The sequence below is a fragment of the Megalops cyprinoides genome, chromosome 8, assembly GCF_013368585.1.
Source record: "Megalops cyprinoides isolate fMegCyp1 chromosome 8, fMegCyp1.pri, whole genome shotgun sequence".
Classification (NCBI taxonomy): Eukaryota; Metazoa; Chordata; class Actinopteri; order Elopiformes; family Megalopidae; genus Megalops; species Megalops cyprinoides.
This window is the reverse complement of record NC_050590.1, coordinates 27,136,776-27,163,375: the sequence shown is the minus strand read 5'-3', so window position 1 is coordinate 27,163,375 and position 26,600 is coordinate 27,136,776. Positions and strand designations below refer to the sequence as shown.

Here is a 26,600-nt window from a genome sequence, read left to right as displayed (position 1 = left end):
CTTCCTGCAGCTGCACACAATAAAGGGTTTTACTATGCCACATGTAACCACATGGTGGCGCTATTGGCTCAATACTGAGAAAAATACTCTCCACCTTGTGCTAAAAATTGTGTGTACAAGGATATAGAGGAAAACATGGTGTATAGATTGTACAAGTGCTTTAACTTAGTTATGCTCATGGCCTTACCCTGATCCAAATTAAAACACCACCACAACTCAGGCTGCTGCAGCAATACATATTTTTAATTCAAAATGAATGTTGACAATAACAACAAATTTGTATTTTGACACTCACCAAAATAGTTACCTGGAAAACCCGCTTTTGTGACAAAGTACAGAAGGCTTGGTCACATTTAAATCACTGAGAACTAGAAATACTACTGCAAACTGAAAGAGACATTACATCTAGAAATTTATTTTCCCAGTCCTCATATTGTAAATATTGCACAGTGCAACTGCTACATGGCAATCTAGTGTAGCAAAAAATCAAAAGCAAATGAATACAAGGGAAAAGCCACAAAATCAACAAATAACAGTAACAGTGAAATTTGTAATCAAGTCTATTTGCTGTGTAATCTAAACAGATTATTCCATAACTTGCAGCATGAATTAACTTTTATTGAACAGCTAATTCAGTAAGGGATATAACTTAATAGATAAAGCAACCAAACCAAGTAGTAAGGATTTCAGATTAATACAGTAGCACATTGGATTAACACAAAGACCCTGAATTAACTTTGAAAGCATTTCCAAAAGAATACCAACTAAGATAATTTTGCAAATCTAAAATGAACGATGGAAGGTTTAAAACTGCAGTGTTTGGTTCTTTTTTTTTTTTTTCTTTTAAAGTGAACACTCAGAACGAATTATTCTAATTCATTTGATTCCTTTCAAATGGTTAAGACTCAGAATTGTCAGTCTAAAACAAATTCCACTGCATTTATGCCAGTTTCATTTTGGCTAACATGGTGATTTTGTGCAGGCATATTTGCTTGTAACCAAGATAACATGGGAATCAATGTAAGTTTATTGTTCCATATGTACACCACACAACAAATATGCAGCATGTGATTTGTCAAGTTCATAGTCTGATATGAAATGCCTACAATCAACCAAATTTTAGGATCAAACAAAATGTTTTTCTGAAGCAACTAGTAATGAAGTGCTTTTTGCCAACAACTTTGGACCATGTCTTTGTTTTTAACTGCACATATGGCTCCTTATAGGGAATACTAAAAAGGCATCAATCGCTCCTTACATTCTCACAGCATCTCAGTATTCAAGATTGTGTGCTGAAGGCATAATAATAAAAAAAAGTACAAATAATGTGAAAAGTAAAATAACTGAGCGGGACTTTCTACCTTGTGGCAAACCACATACTCCTCATGTGTACATTCACAGTGTATAAGTAAAGCTTTTGGAGTACCACACTCGACCATGTCCTGGGTGTTAAGCACTGTAAACACTTCCTGACTGGGACTGCAAGAGCCACTTCGCTCCTGTCCAGGATACCGAAGGGAAATGAGCTGAATGATTACAGCTACAACTATAAATACATCTAAGAACACTTGGCAGTTGAATGGTGCAACGACACATTAAAATATCATGTGCTGTTCTGTCGCATTTATTCAGAGGAACCGTGAAAGTCGTACAGCTGAAAGTGCTCTCTTACAGGGCAGCCATTGTGCAGCATGCTGAAGCTTTGTAAACAGGTGATAGGTCCTGAAATCGATAAGTCATTAGGAAACTTTATCCAACAGGAACACTGCAATGCTGCTTCAACAAAACTGTTAAAACAGCACTTTGATCCCTGGAATGATGCTGAACAGCACAAGGGAGTTGTCCTTGTTTTTGTTTTGGTCATGCTGCCACTTTTAGAGTGGCAGGTGCACCACTGCTGTATTTGCTGAGCGAATTTATGTCCCCCCCTCCCTCACCATCTCCAGCACACTGTCAATGACTGGGGACGTGACTGGAGGCTGCTACTCTTTCAGCACTCTGACCACCGATTCTCAAGGCACAAACACAGTGCTGCACACACTGTCATCAACAAAGCGAGGAAGTGGAGCAACAAAGTCTGCTCTGATATGAAAAATACACAAGGGGCTGGGAGATAAAACAGAAAACAGTGCTTCCCTCATGCTGTTAGAACCAACTTCCTATCTGGGTAGCCTAACAAGCAAAAAGAACATGCAGAATTAGAAAAAGATCTGTCTCATTGATATATATGGGGCCTGAATGATTTTTTCTAAATTAATTGAAACAAACTGCTAGCACAAAATTCATGTCATGAACAAATGTTTTTAACAGAACACTGCAATTTCATCTCCGACAGGATAAAAAAGGCATATGGTCACCCACCAACCTGACCCCAGTTAGCTTACTGAAAGTTATACAAATACATTTCCTTTATGACTGTACTTGAGATACTGTACAGTGTTGCAGTATAACACCTGTAAGTTACTAAAGAACTGTCATATTGAAAAAGTTAAATCAATCCTGCAAGCTATAGTTTTACATGTCTATAAAATGCCAATATGAAAACATACAAAAATTAAGTTACATCAATACATCCATTATTATGCAATGATGAGCCCAAGGTTAATGACGATAAATACTGATGCAAGAACACATCCCCAAAACATAACTATGCAACTAACTTCCATCATTTGCAATACAGTAGTTACAATGACACTCCAAACATGAAAGCAAATTATTCAAATCAAAAACCCACTTCTATTTCAGGTAATTAGACCTATACAAAAATAAGAAGGCTAAGTATGAACTAAGTTAATCACCTAATTTCACAGCTATCTGAAGTGGCAATCATTATATAGCAGCTTATCTATGATACATTCATGGTAAATGATACAATTTATTACTCACCCAAAAGCTAAACATAGCCTCAACCATTTTTTAAATACAATTTTTTTTATTTACCCCATCTCTACAACTACAGTACACTTGAGGTCTATGCAAGAGGAGTAGCTACCTTGCTTAGGAAATGAATTACAGTCTTTGGTGCTGCAAAAGCAACTTCATTTGAAAGTAAAGACAAATTTTACGCACATACTAGCAAACAAACAAAAAATGCACACAGTATATATATATATATATTTTCTCCCTGACGGAATGTATAAAATAAGCAGTCGACACCAACAAGCCTTAACAAATGGTATAATAAAGGGGAAAAAAATTGTCACATGCATAAATGAGGAAATTGCACACAAATAACTCACCTTGTCAAGCTTCAGCACTAAATAGTCTAGCTCTGTAATATATATACTTAAATATCAAATACTGCATGGTTTGCTCAAGCTAAGGTGAATCCATAAGGGGAATCAAAGAGCTATTTGCATTTTTGTCTTTATCTAGTCAAAGCCATGCCCACCACATTTCTAAATATCTCAGAAGAACAAAATCAAACTTAATAAAAGTACAAAACAACAACTATTTAGATTGTATTGCAGATTCATTACACAGTATAAATACTGTTAGTAACAAAAGTATACTAAATAGAAATTGATTATCAAACAGTAAGCAGTATTTAACGCCTTCTTTGTACACTAGTTCATTCGGGAAAAAACAATCAACAGCACTACTTTGCTACAGCAAACCATGCTGTCCTTCAACAAGGAGCAACAAAAAACCTTGCTACATGTCAAATATACACTAAACCCAAAGATAAGCATTGCTCTACACGATACATCGCATCTATGCATATATACCTGTGAATATATACACATACACAGAATGCATCGACAGACAAATTTCAAGTGCTGCAGTCCAGTACATTAATACATAAGTAGTAACATTGACAACCTCAGATATTTAAGGCACTATGTGTAGGAACAAGTTACAATGCAGCGAGTCTCAGGACACAAACAATTAGAGCAACGTCTAGGCATCTCTCTGTTGTTTTTTTTTCTGCCCATGCAAAAAGACATGCAGTGTGAGGAACAACCTTTATCTGATAAGTGACTCGACACTAAAAACACCAAAGACATCGAAAAAATTCAAACAGTTAAACAAGTACATACCACACAGGGGGCATATGTGCGTCTGTTGCCCTACAACTGGATACTGGGATGGCTTTACACATGTAGATGTGTCTTGCACAAATTAGAAGGCAATATAGAAAAATAGTGAGGGCAAAACATGACTTTCGCCCCCAATTTTCACCTGTTCTGAAGAGTAACCATAGAAGATCCAACGAGAAGGTATATCAAATGTGCAAAAGTTTCATATTTATTCATTCTTTTTATCTCATCTCTTTAAAGCTGAAGTTTCAATTGCACCCAAGTCTACACAATTCAAAAAATAGTCTTCTTATTCTGTTGTGCCATGGCTTTAGATGCTAAAACCATGTTGTTTTTCTTACTCGCCGCTTGTTTCATTCTCAGATGTAGGGGTACTGGTTGAGTTTGGTGGGACTGAGGTGGAAGCCAGCGTAGGCAGGTGAGGCAATAAAGGAGTGTGGGGGGAAGAGGGGTTTGAACTGGTTCTGGTGAATGGTGGGGGAGGGCAGCAGCCGGTGGTTGATGCCCACAGTCACTTGGTGCATGAGGCTGCCCGGGTGGGAGATGCCATAGGTTGGCTGCAGGACGGGCCGTGTGGTGCAGGGTGACGGCATCATATGGACCATGGAGGCAGCTGAGGCTAGGGGCCTAGGGGGTGGGTAAGACAAAAGGGCGGGCTGGGGGGCCCCAAGGTGGGTGGGGTGTGCTGTAGTGTGGTTGGGGCTGTTGTGGGGCAGGGTGAAGGTGTGGCCGTGCACTGCGGGAGGTACATAGGCCTGCTGCCACCGGTGGCTGTAGTTTCCGTTCCACTCTTGGTGGCAAGAGCCATAGTGCTGGACCTGGGAAAACAGGAGGGAAAAGGGGTGACTCCACACAGGCAGCATAACCAAAACCCACACAACTATACTTGTACACTGGATCAAAATTCCTGATAGCTACTGATTCACTCAACTGTAAAACACTGGAAATGCCCCACTTTAGTGATCATGCATGTTTGAGACAGAAAATGGAATAATATGGCACAATATGCACAGCATTACCGTTTTGACACTACTGATTCAAAAGACTTAGTGCTAATGACCATACTGCACTGTAGTTGCCATGTGGTCTTGAATTACTAAATTACTGGTGTTTGATGTCTTTACAAGTTACCCATTTGTATCAGGGAAGGTTTTGCTCACTAAGGGCCTGCAGTCACGTGATGCAGTTGTGGAAGGGTAAGGCTGACCAACCTGCCCAAAGCCCAGGTGCTGCTGCTGGAATGCAGATGTCATCTTCTGCTGACGGTTAAGAAGGGGGGCGGAGTGAGGGTTCGGTCGGCCAGGGCCACTGCGACCCTTTGAATGATATGAGGTGTCTGGGGGGCGGGGGGTGGAGGGTCAACAGTTAGTTGGGCTCATACACAAGCTTGCTTTGATGAAATCAATGCAACCTAGACCAGAAGTAACCAAATGGTTCAATCCAACTGCTGCTCTGTGGACATTCAACCCATTACCAAGTGCACCTCTGTCGGGGTGCCAACAGCCACCTCTAAAGCAGAGAAGCAACTAGCAGTGGGTTGTAAGTGTGTCAATAGTGGATGAGATGACCCTTTGATCAAATTCCAGCCTTAATCTGCCCTCAACAAGGTAGCAACACAGTTGCACTTTCATTTAGTCATTTCTAAAGCTGGAGTGTTATAGATTGAGGCTGGCTTTAATCACTCGCTGCAAACATATTTATAGGTACAAGTGAGACAGTTGTCCAAAAATAACCACTACAAGGCTAAAATAGCTTGTGCTGGGATTTTATATGAGGATTAACTTGTGTTGAAATGTGGAGGGGGGGCTCGTGAAAGCAATACTGGGGCATATCAATTTCAGAGAAGTTTCGCAGCCAGTAGTGCTCTACATATTACCTGCCATTCAAACCTTAAATAGCACAAGGGACAAAAGTTCAAATGAAAGCACTGATTGCCACATATGTACATTAACACTTCATTTAAAAGTATGTTATACAGCCCAATTGACCCCTGCTTAATACCGCCATAACCATTTATAACAAAAGACATAAGCATTCATATAAAACAACCTATGTCAACTAAAAAACACCATTTACAAGGGACACTGGCTTTCATGAATAGTTACATGCACACAAATGCTCACGCATAATGAAAACAACATGGAGGCCTTATTAAGCCAAAAACACTTTACGACACTCCCTCTAAATGAAGTGCTAATTTATGTTTGAGTACAGCACAATAATATTGTTTACTACATACAAACCCATACACAGCAGAATGAAAAATGCGCTATAATCAGAGTTGACACAGATAAGAGAAACAGTGAAGGGAGTTGACACTGACTGTTGTTGACATGTCAACTCAAAACTGGAAGCCAACACATGGAAACAGGCTGACGGGTACAGAACCTATAATCACCTGTGATAGCCTCTTTGACCTATATAGGAAGCATAATCCCCTGCCAATGCCAAGTGACCTGTAAAGCAGACATCAGCACCAGTGATTGCGTCTTTGACCTACAAAAAGGCTTTAATTATCTGTGCTAGCCTTTGATCACAGAGTTCCTACCACTGGCAGCATTTAACTTGAGGATTCCTATCAAAAGTAAAAGTACTTTACCTAAGATGTTAACATGCATTGTAAGATGACCACTAAGTTGCTTGCTATATTGTAGTAGGGGGTAACTCTGATCCTTTCAGCTGAAATTAGGTTTTGTAAGTATCTTGAATATTTCATGTCTTCCTAGAATCCCTGCTGACAGCCTTTCCACTGGACTTCAGTGGAGGGCTTCCAGATCAGAGGCAGAATAAACACCAAGCGTAGAGTAGACTCGTAGAGTCACGAGTTTGCGTGGCTACCTGTGCTGGTCACCTGCTCGTCGCTAATGGAGTTGTTGTTGTCCCTCACGGGCGGGATCACAAAGGTGCACACAGCAGGCTTTCTGGGTTCCATCTCCGGGGTCACATGGGGCTTGTGGGTCTTGTGGTTCTGGTTGCCATCGCTGATGTAGCGGCTCTCCATGAAGGGGCTGTTGTTCTGGCCCGACGAATCTGAAGCCGGCGAGCCATCCACTGTGTCACAGCCGCTCTCCTGCTCATCGTCTGACATGCTGAGACAGGCGAGAGCAATCACGCTCACAGCTCATGTCACCACCATGTGATGGGCTAAATCTAAAGTTTACATTTTGCAAGGCCAAAACTACTATACGCAGATAATGTGAAAATGTCCTTACTGTAAAGGACATATTTTAAGAAATAATTCAGGGCCACATAAAGTAGCATATAACACGAATGCAATAACCAATACACTGAGACTTAACAAGCACCCAAAACACTGTAAAGGACAACCACAGCTTAAAAATGCTACAGTGCTTAATCGGTGTGAGGTCTTAATGTGAGCATGAAACTGGTAATTTAATAGTGAATCTGGAGAGGATGGAATTACCTGTTGGGCCTCTTGCAGGGCGAGGGGCTGGACTGCTCTGAGGTGGAGGAGCTGGTGCTCAGGGTGCTGTCAGGGCTGCTAAGAGAGCACACACGCTCAATGTTCAGGGTGCTCTGACATGCCTCACAGTCTGGGCTGCCTTTACACCTGCAAGGGATAAAATGTTCGGGCTCTAGTACGGTCCAACACAACTTAAGCAGACACTGCATCTTATGATCACATGCGGCACAGCACTGCACCACTGCAGAGAGAACTTTCATTAAACAATACCCTGCAATTAATACAACCAACTTTGTAATGAACCACATCATTATGTATGTACTTCACCCCAAATGCTACCTTAATACCAAACTGAACACATACATAACAAGCATACAACTACAACAGGTCCCTCAGCCTAATGACAGTTCGGTTACAGACAGTGCACTGCTCTACAGTACAGCAGTGAAGTGAGGATGTATACAGTTTAGTATCATCCTCTGCAAACCATGCTCTCCACAGGTCCTTAACAATTGAACACCGCAGAATTCTGTAGTATACCAAGTACTGCTTTGAAAATAAAAATAAACTGACACTGTGGAGACACAAATACACTCAGGACGTCACCTGAGAATTAAAATAACGACACAAATGGAGATTCATGTAAATTGAGCCAGACTGATCACACAGAAAAGTAGACCATTGTGGCCTTCTGAATTTCAAACAGGTGCCAGCATTTAATGAGAATGAGCACAGCAGACAATGTGCAGCAAGTAATCTGGTCAAGGGGAGCAAGGCTGAGCTGTAAGGCAGTAGTCGGCACTAAACAGTGACCAGAAAGCACTGATCTGACTGCGTGATTTGGTACTTACTCCCTCAGAGAGTGCCTCTGGGCCGCATCTTCCTCATCCATCTCACTGCTGATGGTGATTACGCTGACAGCGGGACTGGGTGAGTCGGCCACGATGATGGTCTGCCGCTGCTTGTGAGAAAGGACCAGTGCGTCACGGTCCTGCCCTGTCTTGCAGCAGCTCTCCTTCCCTGGCTCCGCCTCCACGTCTGGCTCTGTCTCCACCTCAGGTTCTGCCTGTGGGCAGCGCTCCACATTCTCCCCTGCTTCAGACATCTTTGGGGACTGGCACGCTGAGTTTTGGGTGTTGGTGTTGTGTACAAAATTGTTACTCCTGAAGGAAGACCAACAGGGGACCTTAATGCCTCAAAGTATGATCAATACTGACAGGAAAAAGAAAACAAAGGCATCCACTCCAGTCAATTAAAGTTACACAAAGTTTATATTGAAATATTTTACTTCATCGTGTGACAGCCTATCACAGACAACCTCCACAACTGTATTTTGCCAAGTTTATTTAACTCAAACTTGCTCAGCTCCAAACACCACACAGCTCAGAAGCAACTACTGCAGCTACCGTCTTAAGTCAGTACTTTCAAGTCAAGAATTTTGCAAGTTACCTGTGGACTAGAGACAGACTGATGCCATTATTTGTAAGGTCCACCAATATCTGCCGACGTTGTTTTTTGTTGCATAAATACTTCTGAAATATCCAGCTACAGTGCTAATGTTAAGCATATTTACTGCATGAATGACGAAGAAAACACTTCATATACCTGTTCAACGGTTCCTTTTAAATGCCTATTTATTTTTTCCAAATGGAACATACTGATGTGTTACGGAAAACAATTGTCTGTTACTGACTGACAATCCACACTGGACAAAAATCAGCATGACAACTCCATGACAACTATATGAATGCTTAAAACTAGGGTTAAAATTGGAGTGATGCACTAGATGTTACAGCTCCACAAGAAAAATCCAATTCTCTAGCTTTAAAAATTCAAAATCAAATTTTCTAACAGTATTGAGAGAGTAATAGGGCATAGGCAGTCACTACAAATCAGCTGTGTACTGGTCATTCCAGATACTTTTGCTACTATACATTGTGCATTTATCAGATCATTCTACACACACTTTATATGCCTTCTACTGCAAAAACATTTCACAAATTAAGAACCCTCCATCAGTATGCACACATTTCCACAATAAATAATAAAACTAGGGTCAAGGACCAATGGTAAAGACAGATACTGTCAGTTTAATAACACTGCGTTGTCAGTCAATACTACTGGTGATACATTGGTTGCACTCTAGATTAGAATTCTCCAGTCTCCACAGGTATGTCCACTCAGCTCTTGAGGTGTGATGTTCACACAGCTCTGCTCACCTGTTCCAACAGGGCTTGTTTCTCTTGCTAGCAGCAGGCTTGGGCCACACCACATGTGCGATGCCTATACTTATTGGCTGGTGTGCTGACATGGCCATTTGGTTGGTTAGAAGAGGTTGGGGCATCATGGAGTTGTAATGGTTGCTGTGACACTGTACTTTCCTGAAAACAACAGTATGGGAAATATGCTCTGTTTATGACATACCTGTCTGCTAATATTACATTGACATTCCCTATTTTTGTACCGTCAGCTCCCCTATAAATGCATATTATATAAATGCATGCTGTTTGTTTTTTTTTTTACATACAGCCTCTTTCTCCTCACTCCAGTCAAGTACATTAGATCCTAAGCATATACATGATCATTGTCAATATGGACAATGAACAGGTTGGTAGGTGTGGCATCCAGCTCACCCCCAGTCTCCCAGTATCTGTGGGCCAGCCACAGTGTCAGATGCCAGCGTGGTGGCTGGGGGTGCCACCGGTGGCACCTGCTGCCAGGCTGGGAGCAGGATCTGCTGGGCACGATTGGACCACGTCTGCTGCAAGGAACAGGGGCAGTGAGGCATCAATATAGGAACATAAACAAAAAAGCTGAATATTGACAATATAGGCACTTATACAAGGACAATGTCTGCCACCTGTCAGTCTAATGACTCCACGGTCAATCCGTGTCACCAACCTCAGTAATATGCCTATATCTGCTACTCACACCTGATAATCAAGGTCACTATGTGTCTGTCCTGTGCAATGAACTGTGGGTCTTCATCTAACCTGTGTAATGACCCCTGGCTGGATCTGTAAGGGCTGTACAGCAGGGGCTTGGGTCACCAGCGGCACAGTGTTGTCCATCCTAACGGAGTAACCTGCAGGCTTGTTTGGGTTTGGTGGGATTCCTCCAGGAAAGAAAGAATAAAAGGAGCTTTATGGAACAACCACAGCAGAGGAAGATATACATGAAATGTATATGCACTAAAGTTAATGCACTTAAACGTAAGCAGCTTTGATGGAATTATGTCACAGGGCTATGTTTGAATACCTGAATGCTGCAAAGAATGATATGGAAGTAGCCATATTCAGAAAGGCCCTATACCTTGCATGGCTGGAGGGCAAAGGATTAGCGCTTGCTGAAAGGAGTCACTGCACCCAAACTGTGCATTTCCTGTCTGCAGCGGTATCCCTGGGTGCATCACAGAGGGAGCAGATGGCACTAAAGCCTAGAGAGGAAGAGGAGTGAAAAACAGGCAATGATGAGCCTGTCTGTGCTGCATTCAGACTATGAAAAAACTAGACAAAAACAGAAAGACAATTATGTAATACTGTACTAGAAAAATGAAGGAATTTTACATGAAAACCTGCCCTTCCACCAAATTCCCTGTAGGTGGCAATATTGTAAAACTTGTCTCAGCAAGATTTCAGCACAGCAATGTGGAAAAGGACAAGAAATCAAACAGCGTGTGCATTCAGTTCAACGTTCACATGACCCTGTTCCATAACAACATCTAATTATAATGAAACAGACATTACCCTTATAACTACACATTATCAAAGAGCATTTCGTCACGAGTAACCTCCACTCCAATTTCCAGAAAGTAAGTAACCATAGTTACCACACACAGGGCTACGTCTTCATTTTCTAACTGGAATCCCACAAGTGAACAGTTCAATGTATTGCACACTCTCTGACAATATGAAGAAACTCAGTCATGAACTCTTGAACCATAATACCAACCATCGCTGGAGCAATCGGTCTTATTAGCAAATGTGAGAAAGAAATGAATACAACGTACAGCACTAGCTGTGACAAAACATTTCATACAAAAATAAATTACAAAACTACACACAATCCTTTTCAAACTGTCTCAAACAGCTTCAGTTTCAGTCATATTTTACAGGGAAATTTATCATATAACTCAAACAGAAAAAGCAAAAATGTTCTTTGATTACTTATGCATGAAATATAACATGCTAACCAACTAATAACCATAAATACATTAAATAAATGAAACCCTCCAGAGGCATGTCAGCTTCCCACTCCACATTCACTGCTATTAGAAAAAAACAACTACCATAGAACACATTCACTCCAGTCCAAGTTAACATTCACAGGACTGCCATAATTCTCTCACATGCCTATCACGCACTGATGTTACAAAAACACCGGGAGTAAGATGGGCAGTGTTATTGAAAGTATACCATGAATGGATTTGTGAATTACAGATGAATAAATAGTTTTACATCACGGCTCTTTCCATCTGGAGTTCCACCTGTGCTGTGGACCAATACAAAAACAAGAAAGTTTCAGCCAACACACGGGTTGCTGACTGCTGTTTTAAATGAAACCATGGGTGGTTCATTTCAGCTGTGAACAGCGTTTCTGTCAATAAACTGTCAAGATGGATTTATGTACTAATATTGTATTACAAACATATATGCAAAAAAATGTTACATATGTAACAAATGTGTTTAACTTTACCACATTGCAATGTGGATAATTTCCCATGCTTGTCTTGATCTTCCACCTTGTTATGAAGCATTAACTAAATGTAAGTGAATATTCAGCACTGACTAGTATGTACATAGCTGTGTGCTACCTATGTATATATTTGATGTAAAAAATGTTCCTCGAGAATGCTATTCCACAACCATTTACACATAATGGCTTTAGCAATTTGGAAAGGCTGCATTTCCACAGAGCAAACAAACTTACTAAGGTGAGTGGCAGTGCGAAAAGGGGACATGCAATATTAAGAGTGGACAAAGTGGTCTTGCATCCAGCATCACCCGAGCAAGGTCTGGCTCACAGCGCAATCTTCTTGATTTCAACCATGAAACCCCCTCCACTCCGTAATGGAATAATGGATTAATGGATGCTTACTTGTGTGTGCACAGTGCCCATCTTGTTGAAAGCCATGGACAGCTTGGCTGCGTTGGTTGAGGTGACTGGTCTCATGAATGGGGTCTTATTGCGGTTGATTGCTTCGTAGGTGTTGGAGCGTGTTATGCACACGTCCATGATGTGGAAACATGATGTGACACTGCAGAGGGAGAGAGACAGAGAGACGGGCCACAGGATCAGCGTATGCTGATGGCTCACATAACCATAGAGAGAAACCGTGTCTGAATGAATCGCTGCTTAGTTTAATCACAGTGGAAGAACAGTGGAAGAAAAAAGTGTCCCTCCTCAACTGTGCACATTCCGGGACAGCTTTCTGACTCCTGCTACTGCTGTCCTTTCAAGTTTGCTTAAATATACATACTTAAATATTTTACGAGTCAGACCAAAATCCTGTTTTTTATGGAGGCTTTTATAGGCCAACATGAAAGGCTCAGGACATTTCAACACTTGTAATGGACTCCACACATCACAACTATGCATATGTTTTTTTTATCTATTTTTACATATTTATAGTTTTACCCATCAAGAGCCATGTACAATTGTCACAAAAGGTACTCATTTTCCTCCAAAACAGCTCCAAAACAGAAACCTCAAGGTGTTGGCTAAACACTAAGTCTAAGGTGAAGCTGGTAGCAGCTTCACTGTGAGACTGCAGGATTAGTGAACACTGTGTATTTTGGACTCTGGCGGGGCAGGAGGACCCACTGGCTGCTATGGGGGAATTCGAGGAGGTGCTGCATGGTGACGAATGGGTGATTCAGGGCCTCAGTTGGGGTGATCCTCTTCTCCGCATCAATCAATAACATGTTCTTCAGCAAGCACACAAACACTCTACGGTCCACCTTCTCGGCAAACAAGTCACTTCCTTCCAGATTCATAACGAAGTTCACCTAGCAGAGAGAAACAGAATGCACGTGTGACTGACTTGATGCACTTTCTTCTTGCGTCATTCACTCTCCTCCTGAACTCTAAGGGAAGTACTGCTACAGAATTTTAAATTCACACGGACATGCATAATTTGTTTATTAGCTCTAGGGTCTGTCTTGCTCTGTTTGAGAGGGAACGAAGTTCAGTAAGTTTTAGCTGCAGCCCTTTTGCAGCCCTGTACTCACGTGCGCTATACCATCCAAACAGCTGAAGATGTACTTCCTGGTCTCCTTTGACTTCAACCCCGTCTCCATCTCGTGCTCCTCTGTTGTCTATAGTGACAGTAAGAGAGGGTGAGTCAGACAGGTGGGGCACAGTCAAAGTCAGCACATTCACTAAGGAGCCCAAAACACTAGGATACTAGTGTTCTATCTCTGCTGCAAGTTTCAAAAATCTGGAGTCTGGGGGGCTTCATGACTTAACAGGTTTACCATGTGCATGATGTGTTAGCATGGAGCACTCACCTTCAGTCTCCATGCTGCATAGGGGGAGTCCGATTCCCTGCAGAAGAAACGGGCTGTTTTCGTCCCCACATTTAGCAACTGCTCACCCGGTAACCCCTGGGTCTGGGAAATGTAGCGCATCTGTGGGTGGGGAGAGAGAACACGTTAGTGCCAGTCACTGCCAGACAGCTTGGCAGATACCCTTCTAGAGAATGACATCCACAGCTTAAGCATTACCTGGCTGCTTCAGTATGGTAGCTTTGGTAGCTGAAAAATCCCAGCCAAACCCACATACCATACTTGACCAGTCCAGCAACTAGTAATCCTTACTGCTGGCCTATTCACATGTCTTTGACATGTACTGAATGGAATAAATTGTGAACACACTGATTCTTTCATTCACAACACCCAGTTTGTCCCACCCAGTTTAAAAACAAAAGCCAGTATGTCTACCCTTCAATCAATTTCTTTCTTTGCACTTTAGATTTTCCTGTAGCAAGCAGTGGCCAGGTTCTCATTCCAGGTAAACAACATGTGTGCATGTAATGTAGAAATTGCACATTCAGGTTTATTGATCCAGCTCACAGAGTCCTGCCACCCTGACACCCACATATCAGAATGAACTTCCATTAACGACACTCTGGTCACTCTGGTCAGGGAGTGTGAGCTGAGCGTGCTGGTATCCCGCAATCCCCTGGCATCTCCAGGAGATGAGATGACACAACACATCAGTCTATTTAAATCAAGACCAGCACAAAGACAGTGGACTGCCAGAAACACACTTCTCATCATGTTCCACGTCACATGACTCTGAGTATCTGTTGGGGGCCTCCCTTCCAAATGAACACACGACTCATTCTACTGGGTTGCACCACTTAATTACATTTAATCATTTTCTAGCCCACAGGGGTTATTAACTTCCCCCAAACATGCAGAACCCTGCTCCTCAGATGCTGCTGATGTTAAATGGATGCTGTTTTGTTTTACAAAACAGACTCCCAGCTATGTTTGAGTGAAAAGAGACAGGGCTGAGAACAGCCCCATTGTGGGTGATCTGCCTTAATGGAAGGAGAACTGGTGAAGTTTTTCATATAAATATCAACCTGTTCCAAAGTCATGTTAGCCAGCTGAAGGTACAACAGTAGATTTGCCAGGGTTAAGGGTTAACTCGCCTGGCAAGTTAAGCAGAAACAGGCATGTTTATTCAATGCAAAATACCACAGCCAAATGTGTTCTTAATTCTTTCTTCAGGCAAGAAGGCATGGTCTTGTTCACATATCAATGATAGTGCAGGTTAGAAAGCAGACATTCACCTTATGCACCACATGCAGAACCTGCAAATAATAATCATCATTCAGGATGATCTCTTTATTATTTTTTGTTTGCATACAGATAGATGTAGAACAGTGCCAGAAAAGTTCAACTCCAAAGGTGTTCCAGTGTCAGCAGCACTTGACCAGCAGTAGAGACTCAACCAGTTGAAATGCAACCAATCACATTGTATAAGCATGGTACACACGTATACACGCACACACAAACATGCGCACACAGAGCTAAGGATGAGGGGAAATGCAGCTAGAATGCCAGCTAAGGGGAGGACTGGCTGATGAGCAGGTCACCACCTCATAGTCTCTTCACATCTCAGCTGGAGGCTCAGCAGGACTGTACTGTGAGTTCTCAGCCCCAGATGATTGGCTTATCTAGAGATGAGTGCTAACTAAAGCTGTAACCACCCCCTCACCACCCCCAGCATCCACATCATCACTGCCTGCTCCCACCCGTACATGCAGTGTTTTGCAAAAAATGTCCAGCACCTGCTCACAGAAACAGATTCCATCCTGCCCAGCTAAAAATATCACAGGACTCCGAAGATATGTCTCATTGATGCTCAGGTTGTCGGTTTTGAGTGGATGTCCCTAAAGCAGCAGCACATCTTATACACATCAGATAAATGCCATTGTAACAAGCCAAGGGGAATAAAAATCTATTGAATGCACTGAAATGGAAGAATACATACAAATAACACAGGTTACCCTCAAGTTCCCCAAGTGACACAAGAGAAGAGCAAAAACATCGGTCTTTACCTGGCTGATCCATGTAATGAGTTTAACAAGGAAGTGTAAGTCCAGTAACTGTCACAAACTTCTCTGACTACCTGCTATTAAGTAAATCTGTCCATGATTTGGACCCTGACCAGTGTGCACTTCATAACAGCCCTGTACACTGTATAGCAGTCACTTCTTAACCACTGAAAACTGCATAGCACACCATTTCTACTAGGGGTGCAACGGATCAAAAAACTCATGGTTCAGATCGTATCATGGTTTTTGAGTCACGGATCGGAGCATTTTCCAGATCAGCAAGAAAAAAAAAAAGGGAGACAAATATAATTTTGCTTTCCATTTATTACTTAAAGAACTTAAAGAACACTTAAAGCAAGGAACTTTTGCCCATGGTCTTAACTGAAAACAACATTCAAGATGTCTAATGTTTAAATAAAATCTTAAAATGAAATATTCAATACTCAATTGTTAAATTAAAGTGCAATATGAGCGCTTGTTCTGCTGTTCTTCGGCTGTGCCTGAAATCACTCCCTATTCATTATATAGGGTATATATATACATTTTACACTTGATTGTTGGACTTAACTGCCAGCTAACTAGCTAACGTTAGTTTCAACTAATTTGAACAGATGAAGCTGGGTGCTAGTTCTTTCATTAAGTTAGCTAGTGATGGCGAGAGAGGTAGCGGTATTATCTAGCTAGCAGGTTAATGTCAGTTGCAACTAGCTAGTCACTTAGCTAGCTAGCTGGCACAGTTAGACACAAAGATGTTCATACAAATGTTCGAATAAACATAAAACTATATCCGGAAAATTATTAATTTATTGTATGACTGTGAATTAGTGAGTGAGGGAATGAGTGAGCAATTCTGGACGCAGCCTTCGTCTTCGCAACACTTCTACTAAGTAAGATTGCTGATTTTTAAAATGGTGCTTGTATCTTTTCACTGCAACTCTGCATTGTCCTCTAACGGAATTATTACTTTAAAAAGTAACAGCAGCAGAACAACTATTTCTCACTATTATGCTTCAACTTTGCAATTAATCTGCGGTTCACATGTGTGCCGAACTGTGGGGGGGGGATCTGTACGGATCACAGATCAACTACGGTCCGTTACACCAATTTGTACACACTATAAGTGCTATTTGAGAGAAGAAAGAATAAGGCTCACTCTCTTAACTCCCATACACTGTATACCAGACAACATTGACCTTTACAAGTTGTACAACACCCTTTGACCTATGGATACAATGCACAAGATACCAAATGAGTTTACATACCTGTTACCTATATATAGTACAGTATAACAAGCATTCTAGATGTCACCATGCATCCACCACATACTGCTCATTTAACCCAGACATCTATAAATTATATAAAGCTGAAACCTCTACATGCATCAACTACAATATACATATATCCCACACCTACTATACCACACAAAAAGTAGCCCAGAGGTCTGTATACATAGAAGAGGCAAATAAAAGACCTTGTAATCCTACATGCAGCAACAAAAACAGTCACAGTCAGAGACCATCAGCATCAAGGTAATTCAGTCACAGCCATGGGTCAGTGTGTTGCTGGAGGAGCTACCTCTAGCTAGACTGGAGAAGGGGACAGCCCATTGTTTGACATGGCTCACTATCAGGGAGACTAAGAAAATCCAACTGCAACCTCAAGTGCCCTGGGCATTTTAGCAAAGAAAACAGAAGTAAGTGCCAGTCAGACAGACAGGGTGTGTCACAAGGCCATTCTACAGCCTTTAGAGAAATGTGTGAGAGCAGAGGAGGAAAGAGCAAAAACGTCTGTAGTATCAGATCAGAAATGGACAGAAATGCGAGGCCCAGATGGGAAACACACTTTCTGGATAAAAGTGTTTTTGAAGTCATTCAGCCCCCTTGGGCTGGCAGGAGCCGGTCACAGTAGAACTGCCTGTGACTGACATCCCATGCTAACAGCTCAGCACACATCTAATCACTGATGTCTCCTGTGAGCTCATCGCATACTTAACAGTGGGTTTCAATCATCCTCCCTCCATCTTAAAAATTAGTTTAAGTTCACCGGTAGCACACAATCCATGGTTTAAGGAACACACAGTTTGCCTATTGTAATTTACTTAAACCATCATTTCACCTTTTCATCTTTTCAGGAACCCATTTGGCTCAATCATCATTTCATTTCAGTGTTTCACTTCCCAGTGTGTTTCTCACAGCCTACTCTGCTGATTTTCATATGCCGCCCAGAAGGGAGAAGACATCAGATAGAATTTCAAAGACATGTGGATGTGGGCTGAGCTCCTCAAAGTAGCAAGCTGACACAAGATCTAACATGCAGTGGGATGGGAAAAGTCAACCAACAGGATGCACTGGAGGAGAACGCCCCGCTGCACAGGATCACAGGATTGTTACAGCATTGCAGGAATGCATAGAGAATGTCAGGCATTCAGGCAAAGAGACAGCGTACTGATGACGGTGAGAGGAATTATAAATACATTCTGCTGCATGGCATGGAACAGGACCCTTGGCTGGGGAGGCAGCCAGCAGTAGTCACTCCCCATGGCTCAAGTGACACCACTTGGATCCCATGGGTGAAACCACACACCACTCTGAAGCTCTCCTCATTACTTTTGTACCAAATGAGGACAACTCCCACTCTATGAAATCATTCACTCTATGAAAAATTACTGACCGTAACTACTGCACTACAGTTGATCTTACCACATCGCAGGGGTTTGGGGCTCAGCCCCCCCGCGATGTGGAATAACCGTGTAAAATTTTCAGCCCCCTAGGTGAGCAAAGCGAGCACCTCCAGTTGGGGGGGGGGGGGACTGCGAGCCCCCCCGAGAAAAGTTTTGAGATTTGACTAGCTTTAGGATGGTTTTAAGGCTATTTGGGATGGGTATTTGGTCATATATTAAGGTCAGTGTTAAGTAAAAATATGAAAAAAAATATGAGAAAGAATTTCACAACTAACATTAAAAATACAATTTATGTCAGAATACCTGTAATAAGAATCTACAATACTGTACTGTACCTATGCTAGCCTACATCAAATCGAGACATACCTAATATCATAGCCTATCCTACCTTAATAATAATGAAAAAATTGTTGCATGGGTACTCACCATTAACGTACATGGTTGAAATAACTCTGCTATTGAAGACTTTTCTCTACAGCAACCTTGAACTAAAAATAGGCCTATGTAGGATGAACACGATGATTGATGATGAAGTAATTTAACGAAAAACTTACATACACCTCTCTCACACACAGTTCTTGCCGTACAGTCAAGAGACTTGCACACTAATACATAAACACACAAAAAACTTATAACACTTAACTTAACTTAACTCTAACTTTTTACAAAATTCAACTAAAAAAATTGTGTATGTTTATGCCATTAAATGATAAAATACATTAATATTAATAATTTATTTTATGCATTTATGACTTACAAAACTTTTTCACATTTTCTTTACATTTCGTCTTCTATGCGCGTCATCTACAGTGCTATGCGGTTTCCCACACAAGGCCGCAAAGCTGCCCAAAAATTCCCATTTAAACGTTTGTTGCTGACCCACAAAAAATGCAAGCTGTGATGTGGAAAGCCACGATGTGGAAAGCCACGATGTGGGAGGGTCAACTGTACAATTAAATCACAAATGTTCCCCATTATCCAGCAACCTATTGGTCATGACTCCCATTACTCATCTTGTTGCATGGATGGATATTCTACTGATACTGCATCCAACTACATTCATTAAATTCGTTCTGCTAGTGACACTATTCCTGTATTTCAGTCAAGTTTTAGTTTTTCCTCCACTCACATGAGTTTGACAAGAGCAGCCTCATTACAACAGTGGACATTTTAACCGTGTATCTCTGGCTATTAAATCAAAGACGCACGACCATTTGCCAATGTAAATGTGGGCAACATAGAGGCGCCTCAAGGTAGCATAGTTTAGGGGGTTTGCTGGGACGCTCCCTCCTGGTCTGTAACCCTGGAGAAAGCCTTCCTGCTATGTGTGGAGGGAGTCAGATCTGCAGGCCGTTGTCAGAGCTAATAAAGGGTGCACTGCTTACACGGCAGCAGCTGTGAGTGGGACCGGAGCGGTCACTGGCCGGCCAGACAGACATGCAGCTCTTGCACTATTTGAGGGACAATGAGACTTGAAGCTGGGCTAATCTCAGTGCAATGTGTACAGTGCTCATCAGCACCCAGTTCTCCTGTATCGGCACATCGAGAGCTGGGGGGGGGGGGGGGGGTCAGAAGCTTTCCAAATCAACACACAGGCTACTGCCTTATTCCCCTCAGTGCGCGAAAGCGGTTCGGTTTACTGACTGTAGCTCTGAGCCTTAACATGTTCCCTGGGTACTTGCAATATGCTTTAGGGCATCTCTGACCTCCTCCCACAAAAAGCACATTCATTATTTTTAGTGTTTTGCAAAATCAAAACAGTTTAAGTGCTGCCAACTTGTCCTCTAAGCCTGGGAGCTGGGGGAGCCAGAAGAACAGTTAGACATGGATGCAGGGGCCGCTGAAACAGATATAGGGCAGAGATGTAAGATATGGGGTGGCAGGTGGTGGAGTGGGAGCCAAGGCTGGCCACTCCCCGCAGCGCATCACTCCACAGCAGCCCCAAATCCTTCAGAACTGAGTCTCTGTGCTGACAGTAGCACTGGGGGGTAACCGTCGCCTCCCTCACACCACAACCCACCGGGAGCTCCCATCACTGCTGCACCAAACTGTGCACTAATCTGGACCTGTCACTGTCCATCAGCTCCTGCCCATGGGGGGCTACCCAAACCAGGGGCCAAGCAGAATGTCCCAAAATCACAATGCACAGGGCTATTAAAATTGCACATCGCGGTGCAAAAAAAGCATTAATCCGGGGGCAATGCCATTTCATTTCTTTCAGTGGTTAATCGCATTCCACAACCAAGAACATAATGGAGGCTGGGGCGATCTAGGATCAGATAACAGGGCTTTAGAAGGAGAGGAGGCAGCCAGGGAAGAGGGTTTGTGGCATTTGCCTTCACAGTGCTTAGGCTTAAGAGAGAGGAATGGAGGTGAGCGAAGAGGGAGTGAAAAGGGGAGCTGGATGAAAGATGGGAGGCAAGCTTTACACATAGCACATCATCAGCAGGCAGGCAGAACTAATCAATCTGCAGAACAGCTGCTGGTGGGATGTGTGCAACAGATGAGGAGGGGTAGAGGTGCTCTGTTTTCGTTTAATCTGGCCACCAAAGCCACAGGCAGGAGTAAGTGGATTATTACCTGATCATACTCCTCCGCTCCGGGGTAGAGTGGCCATCCAAGGAAGAGCTCAGCAATCACACAGCCCAGCGACCACATGTCTATGGCTTCACAAAACGGCAGCCCCAGAATTATCTCCGGCGCTCTGCAAGGAAGAAACACAATGGAGCTTGTTAACTTGACGCAGATATCCACTGGCACACAAAACCTGACATTACTATAGGAGCAGTCTCTGGAAACTGTTCACAAGCTGTGTGCTGTGGGGAAGATGAGTACAAACAGAAATAAAATGTTTCAGAAAACAGGCAGTCTTAGCCTATATACCCTTATGGGAGGTAAGATTTAACTGATGTCACATCCTGTCAAATAGGGAAATGCATTACTACAGAGATGCGTAACCAGGTAACAAAACTACACAAGCAGACCTTATTTTAATTATCAAGTGTTAACCCATGAGCACTGTTGTGGAGTAGCCTGGCTGACCACTTCACAAGAGGTCCAGGCCCACTGTGCTTTGGGTTTTTCAGTCAGTGAAGGCCCTCTCTGAAAAACAAGGAGCATGTGATTGGCATAATGGAAACCGCTTGCTCCTGCTACAGGCTGTCTCATTTGCAACTACAGGTGTCAACCAGGCCTGCATTTTACATAACAGCTGCGTTGGAGATGCATGAAATGCCTGCTACTTGGCATGGGACAAGGATAATACCACAATGATCTCACTGAATTACAGCACCGACGCGTGAGGCTGACGTGTCACTGTCATCATCAGTTTCACACATTCAGCTCAATTACTTCCATATTAGAACAACCTTCTGCTGCAAAGGAGTAAGCCTCTCTTAATTAAAGCAACAGTGCAATGGCTTCAGGACTTCATTTCTCTTTTTTCAGCTAAATTGTAAGCATGGAAAAAATATATGTCCAACGGAAAAACCAAAAACCACATACAACAAGGCAGCCGTTTTGTCTTTTTGTCAGGACCTACACGTTCTAAAGGGACTCTGAATAGGGGCGAAATGCCAAAGCTGGCAAGTGCGTTCAGAGCAAACAATGAAACGGCTTGGCTTCCTCATACAGACCTCTGATGATAGATTTTCATTAAGTGTGTAATTTTCTTGCGTGACAAATGGGTCTTTCGACTAAAAATGGTCACCCACTCCTCCTACCTGCCAGCGAACCTCAGCCAAGATGGAGGAAATATATCTCTTGTATATTTACAATCAACAGATATTTTCTCCCAACAACATCAGTTACACAGGAGGGTTTCAGTAAAAATGCTCAGGTGGAAGGCAGGAGGAGAGACAGCTGGAGAGGAGAACCAGGCTGAAGGAAGGGTCTGAAAGCTCTGCCCATCTCAGCAGTGTCCAGAGGCGGGAGAAATGTGTAAAGTGGCTGATCCATTACTGTGGTGAAGACAGAGCCCAGAATACATTCCCAACTGTAAAAAAAACAGGGAAGTGGGTGGGGCTGTCCCAGCATCTATGCCACCAGACCTCTCACCGACAGTGGACTATATTTAAGGAAAGAGGAAGTTGTACCTGTTTTCATTGAAACACATTTACTCCTTTTTAAATAGCTCTTTCATTCTAGAGCCCCTGCTGAGTACTGACATGTTATAAACCACATGAGGCCCACATTATGCCTGCATAGAAACAGTGAACCACTGTAACGCTAACCTAGACTTCACATGTTCAGAAAGCACTGGAGGGCTTAAACTGCCTCAATGTCTTTCAAAGACAAACACGCCAAAATGTTATGTTACTCCATTTCTTCCCACTGACAAAAATGCTGAGGTCAAAGAAAAATACATCAAATTTTAACATGAGAACGCTCCTCATATTTATAATAGAAACAGTCTCCCAACCTGTCCATACTGTCCTGTCCCCTCTATACCAAACATTATCATCATCATTACTCAGATAGAAATGAATTTACTTGTATATTTCAATGTGTGTTGTGCACACTGTAAATACAGCAATAATATTTTAGTTTCCATCTCATTTATGGAAACAGTAACATTCCATGAATATGAAAAAAGTCTAGTCATCTCTTCCAACTCCATATTAAATCCACCACAGACAAACCTGAAGGCTAACCTAAGGCCCTGTTCACACCTAACATGCATCTTGGGTGATCTGATCACAAGTGGACAGCACTCAGTACAGGTGTGAATGCACCCAAGATGCATTGAGGACGCATTAAGATCCGATCTCTCAGACCACTTTCGGAGGTGGTCTGGGCCGCATATGGCCACATTCTTTCAGCAGTGTGAACGCGAATGTGTCCTAGGACACACTGAAGGACCAACTACTCACAGGGATCACAAACATGACTTTTTTATCCACTTAAAATTAAAGTGTCACTTTGACGCACTCCCATGGTAATCTGCCGATTAACTTCGCCGCAATTGTAGTGTTAAATAAGCTAGGGGTGTCTGGGACACCGTTAGCCCAGCGGCTGTATAAAACCGTGAGATGTAGAACGTAGGCTATTTGAAAGGTAAACAGACAATTAATGACCCAAATACAAATATTCATGTAGGCTAAGGGCGTGTACACAGTCCGCTTTTTTTTTTTTTTTGAAAAAGCGGTGGCTAGACCGGACGACAAACAGTCAGACATCGGTCCAGCGCAGCGATTGATATTATTGTCATTGTTATTATTTTGTCAACCTTTTTGTTGACAAAAAAAATAGCCACGGCGAAAATGAAGAAATGATTAAATCATAAATCCTCTTTAAAAATATGATTTTAACTTTAGAGGACAAAACCGAGAACCAGCTTCCTAGCACATAATCCATCTCTTCGTTGTGATTGGTCATTTGATACTTGTACTTGTACGTGTTTATTTGCATATAGAGTGGGGAAGTGAGATCCGATCACAAGTGGTCACAGACGCATGTGGAGACGCATTCCAATGTCAGGTGTGAACTGACGTACTTAGAGCTGTCCAGTTGTGATTGGATCACCCAAGAGGCATGTTAATGACAGGTGTGAACAGGGCCTAAGAGTCCCTCAAATCTTTCCCGAACCTAAGTAACTTTTGTTGCTTACCCACTTTGGAAAGGTAAGGAAGTTTCTATTTGTCCGTTCAAAGTCAAAGTTGTGAATGTCTTTCTGGTTTGCCTTATCAGGTGTGTAGTTTGCTTGTGTCAGGTGAATTCCCATTTTCATTCCATTTGGAAGAGAGAATCCCTTTTCACTGGCAAGATCCAGAAGATATTAGGGTTTTTTCCCCATTAAAATACACTGAGCTGAAGTCACAAACACAAACACTTCATTCTTATGCAAGCATACTGTGTATCATATCACAGTATTCAAATGCATACTTTAGATGACTGCATATGAGCTGCTGACTAATACCCTATGATCTCCGCCATGGCTCCAGCAGAGCGTGTCTACAGACACAGCGCTTTAAATGGAGCGGATAGACAGACCATTAATGCTGCTCTTTTGGAGTTAGTGGAGCCTTTGAAGAATAAAATGTATCTGGCAGCAAGTGACAGTTATTCTTCTTCTTCCAGTTATTCTGACTGTCACATTCTTTTTCAATCACTTACTGAGAACAGGGCAAAACACTGTACAAGTATCTGTTAATAAAGAAATCAATACTGGCGTTTGCATTATCTACAACTGTGAAAACAGGCAATTAGGAACAAATCAAGAGTAGCCATGTGCCACAGCAATCCTGTGTGCACCATGTGATGAGGGAGAATAAAGAGACATTTCATAAGCACAACATGCTACAGCACTAAGTAGCATCTCACCTCCCAGCCCTCAGTGAAAGACATGTTAGCTGAGTGCATGGAGAGGCCATTCACCCATGAAAACCATCTCACATTATCAAAACAAAATGCTTGTTAAAAATTGTGTTCAAAATAGATATAAATAAAATGGTATAAATAATCATGCAGCCCCAACCCTGTGTGTGGGCTTTGCCACTTGTGTTCCAAGTCTTACTCCAACTCCATTCCCAGGTTTTGACATGAGATTTGTTCTATTGAGTTAATAAAGAATGATGTAATTACAGCACCCTGACAACAACACAGGGAGTTGTGGAAAGTCTGTCATGCTGAGAGGAGAGTGGTTGCAATTAGCCTCTCGCTGCATGGACCCAAGCACCGGCTCATGTCGGTAGGACTTCTGCTCACACCCAGGATAGCATACCATTCATAGTCAAAACTCCAGCATCAGAATAAAAGCCCCAGCTCCAGTCTGGCTTTGAAGAATCAACCCGTAATGCGTGAAGTGCACACATACTATTTTGATGTATCGTAGCACTTTGTGGCATTGAGAGCAAGGATTAAAATATGCTAGGCCTTTGACAGGAGAGCTTTCCCGTGAACTCTGCGGGGGTGTCATACACTGCATGACACTTTCCTTGGTGTGCGTTTGAGCCCACAGCTCAATATGTGACTGTACCAAGCCTACTTTAGAAATCACACAGGTATACATGCAGGCAAACTGTGTGATAATTTGAAATAACTTCTGAAAATGTACAGTCAAATATGTGATGAATCAGAGTACTGCGGCAATTGGACACCTAAAGTAAAAGAAAAAAGTCATTTTTATGCAAATAGTCAGTGTTTAAAAAGGGGAGGAAAAAGGTGATCCCTGCAGTCCTTCAAGTGTTCCCTGAAAATAACTGTTTTTTTCTGTATTTAATAATGTACAACCAAATGTAGATATGTGGGGATCAATCAACTGTCTTCAAGAAGACTAGCAATTATCTCTTGATGAGCCTAACCATCTCACATAAAAGGAACTCTCCACCATGCTGGGCAGCAACTCACCTGATACTCTGAACAAAAAGGTCACTGCCATCCTGTGGTAATGATCAGAGCAATCAAAGTTTATGAGAACTGATAGGGCCATTAAACGTGTAATGAAAGGAGTGTTTACCGGCTGTTTCTTGTTTCAAATTGGAGAAGCTACAAACTGAAGACCACATAACCAGTATTTGGTGGCCACAGCATCAAACACATCTTTCTACTATGCAAATGAAGACTCCCAAACAACATCATTAGTGTAAAATAATTTGCAGCCAGCCTTGGTAGACATATGATGTCCTTGTTAAAAGTGTTAATTAAAAAGCCGTTTTTTTCACACTGCGACAAGTCATACTTTTGTTTTGAGCTGCAATCGATATAAGGATGTAAACTGCACATGAAGAACATTTTTTTTTTTTACAACTATGTTATTAAAACTAGATGTTGATATGACATTCATGTATGCCCCCTTTACCCCTTTACTTGGTGAGTCTATTCTCAAGAAAACAATAAACCAGCCCAAGGGGTCCACATGCCAAAAAACCATCAGCAGACAAAAAAGGG

The 26,600-nt window shown here is 42.2% G+C and overlaps 1 protein-coding gene across 1 annotated transcript in view; it reads right to left on the bottom strand.

The window, feature by feature from the left end:
* Window positions 1–2,601: 2,601 nt before the first annotated feature.
* Window positions 2,602–26,600, bottom strand: part of LOC118781752 (homeodomain-interacting protein kinase 3-like) — a 49,552-nt gene continuing 25,553 nt past the window's right edge. Inside the window, exons 3-16 of the mRNA XM_036534792.1 lie at window positions 21,294–21,417; window positions 13,974–14,093; window positions 13,695–13,781; window positions 13,288–13,472; window positions 12,562–12,721; window positions 10,777–10,900; window positions 10,458–10,579; window positions 10,098–10,225; window positions 9,684–9,845; window positions 8,316–8,627; window positions 7,465–7,611; window positions 6,879–7,129; window positions 5,252–5,376; window positions 2,602–4,858 (exon numbers count right to left, since the gene is read on the bottom strand). Coding sequence (XP_036390685.1) covers window positions 4,400–4,858; window positions 5,252–5,376; window positions 6,879–7,129; window positions 7,465–7,611; window positions 8,316–8,627; window positions 9,684–9,845; window positions 10,098–10,225; window positions 10,458–10,579; window positions 10,777–10,900; window positions 12,562–12,721; window positions 13,288–13,472; window positions 13,695–13,781; window positions 13,974–14,093; window positions 21,294–21,417 — 2,506 coding nt within the window. The 3' untranslated portion in view covers window positions 2,602–4,399. The remainder of the gene's footprint in view (window positions 4,859–5,251; window positions 5,377–6,878; window positions 7,130–7,464; window positions 7,612–8,315; window positions 8,628–9,683; window positions 9,846–10,097; window positions 10,226–10,457; window positions 10,580–10,776; window positions 10,901–12,561; window positions 12,722–13,287; window positions 13,473–13,694; window positions 13,782–13,973; window positions 14,094–21,293; window positions 21,418–26,600) is intronic.